The sequence below is a fragment of the Dipodomys spectabilis genome, unplaced genomic scaffold (genome assembly GCF_019054845.1).
Source record: "Dipodomys spectabilis isolate Male_0828 unplaced genomic scaffold, ASM1905484v1 ptg000030l, whole genome shotgun sequence".
Taxonomy (NCBI): Eukaryota; Metazoa; Chordata; class Mammalia; order Rodentia; family Heteromyidae; genus Dipodomys; species Dipodomys spectabilis.
The window spans coordinates 4,006,269-4,021,079 of NW_024870707.1; the positions used below are offsets into that span (position 1 = coordinate 4,006,269).

At 34.7% G+C, this 14,811-nt stretch overlaps 1 protein-coding gene and 1 pseudogene across 1 annotated transcript; one reads left to right on the forward strand and one right to left on the reverse strand.

Annotated features, from left to right (window-relative positions):
* The first annotated feature begins 708 nt into the window (after positions 1-708).
* Positions 709-1,664, forward strand: LOC122104755 (annotated as a pseudogene).
* A 9,183-nt stretch (positions 1,665-10,847) lies between these two features.
* On the reverse strand, positions 10,848-11,834 carry LOC122104756 (olfactory receptor 1094-like). The gene has a single exon (XM_042675691.1). It carries the CDS (start codon positions 11,832-11,834, stop codon positions 10,848-10,850), a length of 987 nt encoding a protein of 328 aa, XP_042531625.1.
* Positions 11,835-14,811: the final 2,977 nt, after the last annotated feature.

The following is a 14,811-nucleotide window of genomic DNA, read 5'->3' on the forward strand; positions in this document are numbered from 1 at the left end:
ACTCATTTGAGTGTCCTAAGAGTCTTTTACTGATACATTTTGGGAATTAACACATTATGTGAAAATAAGGAATTAAAAATGGGGATAATACGATGATTTTGAATGTGGCAAAGGCCTATCAGTGAGTGAAAACCTATATGTTCAATTAGATCCTGTATGAATAAAACCAAACCTGAACTCCTCATCTGATCTCCGTCCCCTTGATACCTTGGTTATTTGTTTTTCTTTTTTTGCTTTGTCAATCATGGGGCTTAAACTCTGGGCCTTGGCGCTGTCCCTCAGCTCTTCAGCTCAAGGATAGCACTCTACCACTTGAGCCACTTCTGGTATACTGGTGGTTTATTGAATGAGTATCATGGACTTTCTTGCCCCCATCCTCAGATCTCAACTGCCTGAGCAGCTAGTATTACAAGCATGAACCACCTGTGCCCTGCATGATACACTGGCTATTATACATAGCTAATAAACAGATGAAAAATGGAGTTTGTGGTGCTTTTTTTTTAACACTTGCATTGTCTTTAAGGAGTTGTACAAAGGAGTTGCCATTCACAGAAGCAGTTAATGAACACAATATGGTGTCTTAATCAATGTTACCCCTTTCTACATTCTCACCCATCCCTCTCACCCCATCCCTTTGGCTCACAATAGTGTTTATTATTTTTATTTTTATTTTATAGTTGCACGAATAGCAACCTCCTGCTTCTCTTCAGGCCCGTTCTGTGTGATTTCCTCATGACAAATATCACCGAGGTTACCATACTTGTATTCAGAGGCTTCACAGATAACACTGAGCTTCAAATTCTCCTCTTCTTCCTTTTTCTACCCATTTATCTTTTCACTCTCCTGGGAAATTTAGGAATGATCCTACTGGTGGCTGGAGATTCACGACTGCACAACCCCATGTACTATTTCCTGAGTGTCTTATCATCTCTGGACGCGTGCTTTTCAACCATCATTACCCCAGAATGCTACTAGATTTTGTATCAGTAAAGAAAGCCATTTCATTGTCTGGCTGCGCTGCGCAGATGTTTCTGGCTGTGACGTGTGGGACCACAGAATGTTTTCTGCTGGCTGCAATGGCTTATGACCGCTACATAGCCATCTACCACCCTCTTCTCTACTCAGTGATCATGTCACCCAGAGTCTTCGTGCCCCTCATCCTTGTTTCTTTCGTTGGGGGAATCCTGCACTCTTCTATACACACAGGGGCCACCTGGAGCCTATCTTTCTGTGGCTCCAATGAACTTAAGCATTTCTTCTGTGATATCCCTCCTCTACTCGCGATCTCATGCACTGACACGCACATCAATCAGCTTCTGCTCTTCGTCTTTGTGAGTTCCATTGAGATGGTCACTCTCCTGATTGTCCTGGTCTCCTATGGCTTCATCCTGTTGGCCATCCTGAAGATGCATTCGGCTGAAGGGAGGAGAAAGGTGTTCTCCACGTGTGGCTCTCACCTGACTGGGGTGGCCATTTATCACGGGACGATCCTCTTCATGTACATGAGGCCGAGTTCTAGCTATGCTCTGGAGCACGACATGATCGTGTCGGTGTTTTACACCATCGTGATCCCCATGCTCAACCCTATCATCTACAGTCTCAGAAACAAAGACGTGAAAGAGGCACTCATGAAACTATGTAGAAAATATCGGTGCATGGATTAAAAATTAATTTTCACCTTGAGAATTCATCTGAAAGGGAAAGAAACAAACTTTATTTCTGAGTGTGTCTTATTGTCACTTCTGAGAGCAAAAACAAGCAACATAAAATTTAAAAAATCTGTTTTAGTACAGTGATACTATGCCTGAAATTGGTGACTGAGTCCAAGAAGATCCCTATGTCAAACAAGAGTCCAAATCACTTTAGCCACACCACCTCTCCCTCTCCCCCTTTTATTGATTGATTGATTCATTCATTCATTTGCTCGACTATCCATATGTGTGTGTGTGCATGTATATGTATATACATATATATGTATATACATATATACATGTATATATGTCAATATTTTGGTACTGAGAAAGGAATTTCCACTGTGACTATATTAATATACTAATATACTATACTAATTTGACTTCCCACAGCAATCAATGATGTTTCCATTTCTTCTTATATACAAAGTTACATTTCTGGACAAATTTTTTCTCCCTGAAGATGGTCATTCTGACTGCACTGAGCAATAATGTCAGTTTAGCTTTTATTGGCATTCTCTGACAATTAAAAATCTGGACATTTTTTTCATGTATTTACTGGCCATTGGTTTTTATTAGAAATATTAATTTGTGTGTGGATTTATTAATTGAATGGTGAAGTTTAGAGATGTTTGATATTTATTTTTTGTATATTCTAGATGTGAATCTCTAATTAGATGAACAGCTGACAGATATGTACTCAATTATTGCATTTTCCTATATTTTATATCTTAATATTAAAATTATGGCCAGAAATTTATTTTCATTTGCATTGTACAGATATGTTTTTTTACATTGCTTTATTTTTTATCCTAAAATACTTTGAATATACTGCCGCTCAAAAATGTGTGATAAAAGAGAACAAGCTGGTATAACACCTAATTCATAACTTTTCCCATCACTAATTAAATATCATCATTGAAACAACTCAGTGCACAAACTTATACTCAAAACAATGAGGAAACCAAGTATACCACTACAATAACTCCCAGGAGACACATATTTAGGAAAGTTGTGTTGAAGAAGTTAGGAAGATGACTTTTATATTACCCACTTCCCACTTTGCTGAATCTCATGCAATGCAATACAAAATTAATGTAATGTATATATGGGGTGTGTGTTCTATTTGGATTAGAGAAGACAGATGAAAAAGATGAAAAGCTATGGTCAAAATACTTCATGTATGTGTTCAAATATGAAAGTGGAATAGTGAATCTTCTCCCAAACTCATGTTTGGAAAAGTGGAAGGGAAAATAAGGGAGAATGTTGAGGGTAATGAGGGTAATGCACCCTTGTACTGTGTCAGACCACAGTTTAAATAATACTAGAAATCAATACCAAGTGAAATTAGAAAAAATATTGAAATACATGGAGATTGCAAAATACATTGTTTGAACAACCAGGAAAATAAATGATGAAATAAAAATAAATGTTAGAAAAATCTAAAGTAAAAGTGAAAACTAACCTTGCAAAATTTCTTGTCTTCAGCAAATAAAGTGCTAAAAAGAAAGTTTAGAGCTACAGTTGTGTACATTAAAAAAAACAACAGCAATAAAAACTTGAGATCTCAATCAAATAACCTAAGAATGATCCAAATTTCCAGAAAAGAAGAAACTAAACATATGATAAGGAGACAAGAAGAAATAATAAAAGTTAAGACTGATGTTAATAAATAGAGAATGAAAAATAAGAAAAATAACTGAAGAAACAGAAAAGTTCATTTTTGGAAAGGTAAACAAGATTAACAAACCCTTAACAAAGTGAATAGAAGACTCAGTTGAATTAACTGTAGATACCATAACATTAACATAAATAGCAGTGATTTGGATGATTATTGTAAGGAAATACTTGGAAAACTATAATCTGATAAATTAGAACATCTAGAATAATTCAATAAAATTCTAGATGTATTTAACTATCAAGTCTGAGCCAAAATAACATAAACCCCTGAAACTGATCTGTAACAATTAAATACACTGTGGGGAGGGGAGGATCAACAAGAGGAGAAAGGGGGGAAAACGGAAGATACTAGTAGGTTCTACAAAATCAAAATTGTGTGTGTGCAGTTAGCATGAGATACTGAAAACAGCACAATACTTATGCATTTCTTCTTGTACATATTCAAGTAAACATTCTTTACACAGTGTGAAGTGATTAATGCAATTATATTTTACAGTGGTTCTCATGGATTTATCTGAATTTTACTGTATTCTATAACTTTTTAGGAAACTCTTTGCTCATTACGTAATTATACTTTACAATGCAAACTCCTTAGCAAACAATTTTCCACCTTAACGTTTTATAATTCCTTTATATAGAGTCAGTCTTAAACAAATATTTCTCTGAAAATTTCTATTCCACAATAATTGAAAATTTCATGTTCTTTTAGTTACACCATGTAAGCATTAGACTTATAAATTAGTGTAAATGTTAGAAGTCAATTTTGGAAATAAGTTTTTAACGTGTGTTTGACCTATGATTTGATAGTGAAATAATCGCCAAAGAGGAAAAAAAACACAATAAAACTACTCTCTCGAGTACATAGGGGAAAAACACTGTTGTATACAATATTAATTTAGTTAGAATTGCTTTCAGCCATTTCAGCCTAGATGAATGTGCTTAGTCAAAGTACTGCAGAAAATGGACTAATAGCATTGAAATGATAAAACTCTGCCTTCTAATTTTAGTGACAGCTTTTTAAAAGAGTTTATTCTATAGAAAAAACATTCTGTTTTATTACAAATTAGGACATGCTTTCCAAAGCAGACTGTGCCTATAAATTATCAAAATTTCTAAATAACAAAAAAGAGATAGACTCACTGATATTTTTAATGAGGTCATTTCCTCCTTATGACATTTACCACATTGTAAGTATAGTATACCTGGGTATACTAAAACTAGGAAATTCTGTGTGAATCACCTTGACAGTTATTAAAAAATACACTAAAGAAACAAACTTCCAAGCAAGAATGACTAATCAGACAGCCAACTCACTTTAATAAAAAAAAATTCCTTGGAATGTGAAGTAATAACAAGAGAGCTATGGTGTCCAGACTGGATATTCTTTATTTTGTAACTAAAATATCACTAACTCACAAAAATATATACATTCGAAGGTCAAGGGTCTAAGAAAAATACCATATATATTTTTTAAATAGTACCTCACAAATTATATGATGATAATTTTATTTCTTGAGAAAAATCTATGTGAAAAGTAATGCCTTTAGCCTTTGAGCTTCCATTCTTGAACTAATCCACGTAATTTTGCTGGGAAATTGGCTCCTGAGAATGACACATTGTTGCCTGATTGTCTATGAACTCTAAATAATGTGGCCTGGAACTAACTAGTGTAAAAGAAGGAAGACTCATACTGTCTTGCAGATAATCATACTACCTTCTTGGAATTTTTCTGAGGCAGACCTTCCTGGTAAAACTCCACATATTCAACCTGAACAAAATTTGTATAGTGATTTAATTTTCCTTAGAAATAAAATATAAACATTCAAAAAATAAAAACATCTTTGAAAGTAGGAATTAAGTGCCACATTGTAAATATTTTCTGACCCTAAAATAGTTTTCATATTCTATTTCTGAAACAAATTAGGGTTGATGAATTCTGTGATATTGGAGGAATACTTTGGCTCCCCGTGATAGTGTTAAACTGTAAATTGGGAGAGATTTATCAGGTGGAAAAAACAGTGATTTGCTGAGAAAAGTATCTGTCCACCTAATGTTTGTGTCTTACCTAAAGTAATGTGAGAATTTGCAGTTACATACATAGAGAGTTGATCGAATTAGAGTCTAAGATGTCCATGATTTAAAAACAGAATTTTGGAAGAAATTTTATTTAAAGGTTCAATGTAAGAAAATGTGGTATAATCTGGAAAGAGATAAGTAAGTGTGGCATACACACCTAATATACTTTGTAGAATAGGTAAAGTGAACTTAATTTGTAGTTGACCTGGAAAACTAAGGAACAGCATGTGAGAAGTTAAAGATTGTTCTAACATTCTTTATTTCATCTCCATCTTTTGTTCAGCTTTGCAGAAATAGCTATCAACTGAAATAGAACATCCTACCTCGGGGTATGGGGTGAGAGGCACCATGTGTATTTACATAAGACATTGAAGCATTTTGCACCCCTTTCCACATCTATAACATGTTAAAATAATAGTGTGCATGGTAAAAAGACTTTATGGAGATTAAATATGGTAGCTAAGAAAATCACTGGAAGTTTAAGTCCTTTCTAATTAAGAAAGATGTTATTTTATATAGCAAATCCAAATGTTACTTTGGGCCAAAAAATCTTTGTGACCTTTGATTATTGTTAAAAATAATGAAGATTTATTTTCACTTTTGAGACAAATTAATTATTAAATAATACTGGTTGAGCCCAGTTCTGGTGGGTCATCTGTGTAATTCTAGCTGCCCATGATTCTGAGATCTGAGGCTCAATGTTGAAACACATGCTGGACTTATACCAAACTCTGAACTTGTGATAGGTTATTTGTATAAGGAATGTTTTTCCTTTATGAGAATATATCAGTGACTAAAGGAAATACACTGAGCTAAATATTTGCAAAAGACATAGCTATGAAATGAAATATTGATTAATGTCTTAATCAATATTTTGATATGGCCTTCATGATGAATAATCATGTAGAAACCAGGATGATAAGGGGTATCACAATATAATGACGGTTAATTATATATGCAATCCCCACCAAACTGAATGTGGAGGAACTGCAAGTAATTCCTTTACAAGTAAAAATGAGATATAGTGTTTCCCTTCTATCTCTTATTAAATAGATTACTTGAATTTTTAGCCTCAGCAACAAGACAAGAGAAAAAAGTTAATAAGGTAAAAACTGGAAAGAAGAATTCAACTTATTCTTAGAGTAAGAGATTCTATGCTTAAAAGATACTTAAATTTTTTATCATAAAACTCTTAGATATAAGAAATATTTTTGGCAAAGTAGTAGGAAACAAAGTCAATGTATAAACTAGTTTCTGAAATCAGGAAAAAAAGTCTCATTCTCAATGACCTAAAGCATATATTTCTCCAAGAAAACATAATGCCCCTAAAATAAAACTGAAAATATTGAATAAAGAAATAGATGATACTAAAAGTAAATACAAGAATAATTTATACTGAAATTTATTTCCTCAGATAATCCACAGAAAAGAATCAGTTAAAGCCGGGCTACTGTGGCTTAGACCTGTAATCCTAGCTACTAGGGAGGATGATCAAAGCCAGCCTGGGCAGTTAAGCCCATGGGAGGCTTATCTCCAATAAAACACCAAAAAAACGGAAGTGGCGCTGTGGCTCAAGTGGTAGAGCGCTAGCCTTGAGCTGAGGAACTGAGGTACAGCACCCAGGATAATTTCACGCTCACAACCCACTATGTGTGTGTGTGTGTGTGTGTGTGTGTGTGTGTGTGTGTGTGTGTGTGTGTGTGTGTGTGTGTGTATCTCAATTAAAAAACAAAAACCTTCAGACCTGAGGAACACATTCAACAAAGTAAGAGGCAATTATTTCCTGATCAGGACTCCAAAAGCTCAGTATATAAAAGCAAAAGTTGGATTGCATTACATTAAAATCTGAAAGAAAAAAAGGGAGAAAATAATTAAAATGGTGTCTTTTCTCTAAATTCAAATCAGGGCATTATCACTTGAACTTGTGAGGAATAAGCAGTTTCCCCAAAATGCATTTTTGTATCAAGAGGAAATACACCTTATGGCTCACAACAATCATTACTCTGATTCTCACTATGAAGCTTTTCAAATTTTTTCAGATTCTCTCTTTGCTTGCTCATTGAGAAATTATTAATAATGACTATTTCACTTTTATTTATCTCATTTTAAAACAATCTTCCTCCTTTCTTTTGCTTTCTTTTTTATTTTTTTATTTTTGGTTGTTTGTTTTTCATTTTGTTAGTTCCGGGGCTTCAACTCAGGGCCTAAATTTTGTCATTGAGCATATTTTGCTGTACCACTTGAGCCATAACTCCATTTCTCATTTTTTTTGGGGGGGGGAGTAAATTATTGGACTTAATAGTCTTGTGGACTTTCCTGCCCACGCTGGCTTCCGAACCCAATCTCAGATTTTAGCCTGATGAATAGTTAGCATTATAGGTATGAACTATCAGCTCCTGGCTCTGTCTATTTTTCAAAGTAGTGCTGATGTACATACTAGAGAAATTTTGTTCAGAATAGACAAGTTTTCTGCCACAAAGCTTTATCCCAGTCTTTAATCTTACTTGCTTATTTAAAAATATATGCAGCCAGGTACAAGTGGCTCACGCCTGTAATCCTAGCTACTTAGGAGTTGAGTTCTGAGGATCACAGTTTAAAGCCAACCTGGGTAGGAAAGTCCATAAGACTCATCTCTAATAAAGCCACCAGAAAACTGGAAGTGGCATGGTGGCTCAAGTGGTAGAGTGCTATCCGTGAGTTGAAAAGCTAAGGGACAGTGTCCAAGCCTAGGGTTTAAGCCTCATGATGGAAAAAAAAAGAAAAGAAAAAGAAATAAAAAGAAAAATATATGCTGACTCGATTATGAACCTGGAAATTAAGCCAATGATATTTATCAGCGTGAGACCTGATTTTTCTTGCTGATCTCATTTTTCTTTCATTGAGTTTTTTGTAAATACAATAAAATAGTAGGATGGTATCTAAATATAGAGCATAATTGCACAAGTATTGGTGCAGATGAACATGTGAGAGTTTTTTCTTGTTTTCCACAAAATGTACATTAGTGGACAGATATCCTAGTCACTTACTAAATGATGGCATTTCAGCACAAGAAAAAACTAACAAGCAGACAAATTAATTAAACAAACCAACAGATAAAATTGTGGAGTTTATAAAGCTTATAATTTATTATATAAAAGTCATTGGTTGTTATAATAAGATAGCTACAAATCTATGTGAATATGTTCAAAATAACTATTTTATACAAAAAGGGAAATGATGGAAATAAACTACTTTAACAAATCCCAGCAGTTTAGAATTGCATTCATTTACTTCTTTGAATATTAGGGTTTTTTGGTATATTTTTAGACAATGTATGATTTTATTAATAAATAGTGTAAAAGGATCAGTACTAACTGTTAAAATATTAAATTTTTAAACAGTCCTGTCTTGGCTTAAATTTTTCATGGCAAAGACACACATGATAAACTATCCAGTTATTAATTTGTAGTTGGGCAGCCACAATTAAAAGAATATCAAAATCAAGAGTAGCCTACGTTAGATATCCTCTAGATATCAGGGTATTGCATTTAATGTATTTGCAAAGGTAATCTCTAAATTCTAATACAGGACACATCTGAACATTATTATCCCTTCCCTCATTTTCTCCCATTTTCTCTTCCCCTGTCTTTCCTCCCCACCCACTGCCAAGTTGTAAAGTTTATTTCCAACCTAGTGTCCTGTAAGTATTACTGTAGCATTCGTTCACTCTTCATCCTTTCTCTCACCATTTTCCTATCACCCTTCCCTTCCTCAAGTCAGATAAACATATATACAAGAAATACTGAACCAAAATCAAAAATAGTGATAACAAGAGATAGACCAAAGGGGAGAAAAAGAAGGACAAAAGAAATAACTTCACACAGTACATTAAAAGAAACAAACAACAAAACCCTTCTTGTTTCCATCTCCTGGAGTTCATTTCTATTTCCATCATTTTATATGGTCATACATGCATAGCTATTGAGCTAGCGTCATCCTCTGCTAGGACTATCTTAGATATTTGCTAATTATTACAAATGAGGGAAACCATGGAGCCTATGTTTCTTGCCATCTGGCTTAATTCACTCAAATGATTTTTTTCCAACTCTTTCCTTTTCCTTGTGAATGGGGCAATGCCATTCTTTCTGATGAAAGCATAGAATTCCATTGTATGTATATGCCACATTTTTTTGATTCATTCATCTATTGAGGGACATCTGGGTTGATTCTATGTCTTAGCTATGGCAAATAATGCTGCAAAGACCAAATAAAATTATGCTTATTCTAATGAACAACAAGAATGGAGACAAGAGGTTATTGGCTTTTTTTGTTAAATTGTATTGTACAAACTGTTTATCATCATTGCTTTTTGCTTTCTTTTTTCCCTCTGGTTTATTACCTATTTTTTTTTTTATTTCTGTACTCTCTGTCTTGCATATAAGTCTATCTGATTTAAGAATGGAAGGGCAATCAGGGAATCGCTGGGACAAAGGGTGAACCAATTCAACAGTGATACTTACAAGATACTATGTTGTAAATTAACATTACAATTTGGTGCAGAGAGCAATTGGGTGAGAAAGTGAGAGAAAATGAGGGAGAGGGTAACATTGTTCAAAAAGAAATATATTCATTATCTTATTTATGTAGATGTAACCCCTTAATATATCACTGGTAAAATAAAATTTAGCTTAAAAATAAAAAGAAAGAAAACAAATGAAATGTAATTACATAAGTTTTCATGGCCTTTTCAATTTAGTGTATATCATGAAGACTAGTAACAATTATGCTCTTTTGATCTTGGAGTACCCATGTTCAATAGTCATTTGTATCTTGTTGTCTAAGCTATCTTCTTAGGTTTTGGTGATCCTTGGGGGTGTACACTTTCAGTAAACATTACATAAAGCATCAGTTTTATATCTTTGAATTTCACAAGGACTTTAAGTAAGTTCTGTGATTGAGAAGTGAGAAGAAAAATTTAAATAATGGAAAAGAAAATGATAGTATTGAGTCAAACAGGGAAGATAATATACAAGTGACTAGCTTGCTCAGTTTAAAGTTAGGATCAATAAGGCAAGCAACACTTTACCAGAGAAAAACTGAGTGATAGGATCTCTTTGATTCTAGAAATGTACAGATGTAAGCTTTTAAGCCAGAGCATCCTGAATAAATGATTTCAGATATAATCCATGAAGCTCAAATTATGCAAAACTGAAGCATAGCAATTCCTGTTCACTGACAATTAATTAATTCATATCAATTTGGACAAAATCACAGACATTCAAATGACTAAATAGGCAGAAGTTTCTTCCATGTTAGATTAGAAAGTTGATGATATTTTATTTGGAAATGTTTTAGTAATATAAGCAAGATTTCTATTTCCTCCAGATGTACCACCACCCTACTTGGTGAATCTTCTTCTATTTAAAAATCCACTTGATTGATGAACCAAATTCTTTTCAATAATTTCTTCATTGCCTCCTTTACATCTTTGTTTCTCAAACTGTAAATGATGGGATTCAGCATGGGGATCACAATGGTGTAAAATGTCGACACAATTATATCATGCTCCAAGGCATAGTTAGAACTTGGTCTCACATACATGAAGAGGATTGTCCCATGATAAATGGACACTCCAGTTAGGTGAGAGCCACAGGTAGAGAACACTTTTCTCCTCCCTTCAGCTGAACGCATTCTCAGAATGGCCAACAGAATGAAACCATAGGAGACCAGGACAATCAGAATAGTGACTATCTCAATAGACCCTACACAGTAGAAGAGTAGAAGCTGGTTTATTTTTGTGTCAGAACAGGAAATCGCAAGTAGTGGAGGGATATCACAGAAGACATGCCTGATTTCATTGGATCCACAGAAGGACAGGCTAAAGGTAGCCACTGTATGTATCAATGCATGTGTAATGCCACCAAGATAGGAAGCAATTATAAGTGGCAGATAAACTCTGGCTGACATGGTCACTGAGTACAGGAGGGGGTTGTAGATGGCTACATAGCGGTCATAAGCCATTGCAGCCAAAAGAAAACTTTCTGTGGTTCCAAAAGTCACAAAGAGAAGCATTTCTGTGACACACCCTGCATAAGAAATGGATTTATTCTTTGCAAGGAAATTTACCAACATTTTTGGTGTGACAACGCTATAATAGCAGGCATCCAAGAATGATAGCACACTCAGAAAATAGTACATGGGGTTGTCTAGCCGATAATCTATTATTACCAATAACACCAATCTCAAATTGCCTACCAGAGTAAAAAGATAGACTGCTAGAAATAGCAAAAATAAGATGACTTGCAGTTCAAAATCATCTGTGAATCCCTTGAGTATAAACATGGTGACTTCAGTCTCATTGTTCGAATGAATTCTGAACAAATCCATACTTGGTGGTATCCCTGGCATTTCAGTTGTTATTTGTTGGTCCTCAAAGCAATAGCTTGTGACATGGCAAAATTACGTCTTCCTCTGCACATTTTTGGCACACATAAGGAAGTCTTCAAGGCAGATTGATTGAGAAGTTATGCAGGTGGGTCCAACCAGATGCATGGCTCTGTTTAAATGAAATGAAGAAAATATTTTATTCATTTATGACTGACTTTTGTCATGCAAAAACAAAAGATCTGCCTATTACACTGCTGAATTTCTAGCTTCTTTTCCTTTGTTTCTGTTTTCTTTTTTTGTTTGTTTATTTTTTATTTTATTTTTGTCGGTTGTGGGGCTTGAATTCGGGACCTGGGCGCTGTCCCTTAGCTCTTCAGCTCAAGGCGAGAGCTCTACTGCTGAGGCTACAATGAATGCCTCTTCCGATTTTCTAGTGGATTTCATTGGAGATAAGAGACTCACAGACTTTCCTGCCCAGGCTGGCTTTGAACTATGATCCTTAAATCTCAATCTCCTGAGTAGCTAGGATTACAGGCATGAGCCACTGGCGTCCAGCTGTTTCTGTTTTCTTTGACACTGGAAATAAACCAGGATTTGTTAAATACGAGACAAGGGATTTATCACTGATCTATACATTAATATATGCCTTCAATTTTTATCAGATTTCTACATTGATTCCATATTTTTTGTCAGCTAGTTCAAGGTTAGGGTTCTACCACTTGAACCTTAGCTCCTTCTATTTGTGTTTGTTTTATTATTTTATTAATTATTTTATTATTTTGTTTGTGTTTGTTTTTGTGTTGTTTTGTTTGACTGGTTAATTGGAGACCAGTCTCAAGGACTTCCTGGTCTAGGTTGCTTCAAACTGTGATCCTAGGATCTCAGTCTCCTAAGTAACTAAGCTTATAGGTCTGAGCCACTAGAACCTGACTTTAAAAAACAAAAATCTCTAAAAAGTTTTACAAATGGGATTTCAATTTGAATGTCAGTCAATGAGTACAATTATCTCAATCAATGTCACCCCTTCCACCATTCCCCCCATGTCTCCCATCCCTTCCCATCCCTACCCATTCCCTCAATCCGAATTTCCTTTTTATCTGACAATCATCCCATCCCATTAGCAACTGAGAGATAGAAATGAGCAGAATAGATGATGCTCTTAGCAGAAGTAATCTTTTTGCACAAAAGTTTATTTAAAAAACACTAATGTATTTGTCTCCTGAAGTAAAATTTTTACTAAAGTATTTTAACCTTTTATTCTTTAAATTAATATCATTAATTGTCCATTTGTGGTATCCATTTTTACTGGTATTTTTAAATGAAGTTAGACTTCATAGAAATAATAGGTGTTTCCATTTATATTCTGATTTTTAAGCAAAGTCCTTGAGCAGGTATATATATATATATTTGTTAAAAGTAATTCATGTTATATACAAAATTATATAAATAAAATATCATCCTACATGTATCTGCATGTAATTCATGCTATATACAAAATGATACAAATTAAATATAATCCCACATGTATCATCTATACCAATGTTTATAGAAGTTATTAAACTCAATCACAGTGCAATTGTCAATGTATATGCAACAACACAAAAATTTACTTCCTTTGTAGCTAGACAGGATGCTTTTATGATGAAAATTAAAATATAGAACAATTATAATATCCAACAAGTTTTAAGAATTTGGGCTGAGTTGGAGGCTAGTAGAGTTTATCTTACATATGTGAAGTCATGGGTTTAGTCTCCACACTTTAAGTCCCTCTCCACAAAACAAGCAAATTTCCAAATACAGATTCATGATGATGGATTTCATTTTTCCTCCTACATGTCACACACCAAACTACCTTGCCAGGACAAGGTATCTGCTGGACACAGAGCTGAGATGGATGTAGAAACCAACAACTGATTTACACTCAGTATGAAAAACACTAGATAAAAGCACTTGTATTGGAAGGTGGCTCAGTGATAGTATGCTTGCCTTGCATGCATGAGGCCCTGGGTTTGATTGCTCAGCACCACATAATCAGAAAAAGACTGAAGTGGCGCTGTGGCTCAGTTTTATAAATGTAGGATTAAAAGCAAAGCACTAGCCTTGAACTGAAGAGCTGAGAGACAGCATCCAGGCCGAGTTCAGGCTCCCGGACAGGCAAAAAAAAAAAAAAAAAAAGGCGCTTTTATTAGCTTGCTTCCAGTGGCTCATGCCTGTAATCTTAGCAAATAAGGAGGCTGAGTTCTGAGGAATGTGTCTTGAAGCCAGCCCTGGAAGGAAAATCCTTCATAAGCTTATCTTCAATTAATTAACAAAAAGCCAGTGGAGCTGTGATTCAAGTGTTGGAGTGCCAACCTTGAGCAAAAATACTCAGGGACAGCCCCCAGGCCTTGAGTTCCAGCCCCAGTTCCAGCATAAAAAAAAAAGTAGATGCCAGTGCATTCTATCCATGAGCATGCCTTTATTAACCAATGTAAACTATATGTTACTCACACTTTTGTGGTAAAATCTTTTCTGGTGAACTTTGACTTCTTTGATCTTGACTTTCACTGATCTGACTTGAAGTCCAGAAAGTGATTTGCATACTTCAGTTTATTTTATTCTAAATTGTGTTCCTGTTGAAATATATCATTTCTAAAACATCTAAACTCCCCAACCTTTGTCTATCATGATTCTAGTTATGATGAAATTATGAAGTTTAGATCTCTTAGTAGTCCTAGGACTCCATTTGGAAGGCAATTTTTAGTTGAAGTAGAATCCTCTTTCTTAGATTTTAATACTTTATGGCATAAGTTCAGTTTGTAAGCAAGTTATGACTAATAGATACTTCCTAAGTAGTAGAAAGCTTTTCCTCTTACCTTTTCAAATGAACTGCTTCACCAAGTAAGGCAAGCCACAAGTGTTACCTACTTTAATCCTTCCACTATATGCTGAAGCCCTTCTTGAGGTCCACAGGGAAGTCTCAAGGAGAAAACACACGAATTGCCTTCTGGGCAATGAA

What these genes read in the sequence shown, in the direction of transcription:
- LOC122104756 (XM_042675691.1), bottom strand. Translation starts at nt 11,834, where the DNA reads ATGCCAGGGATACCACCAAGTATGGATTTGTTCAGAATTCATTCGAAC.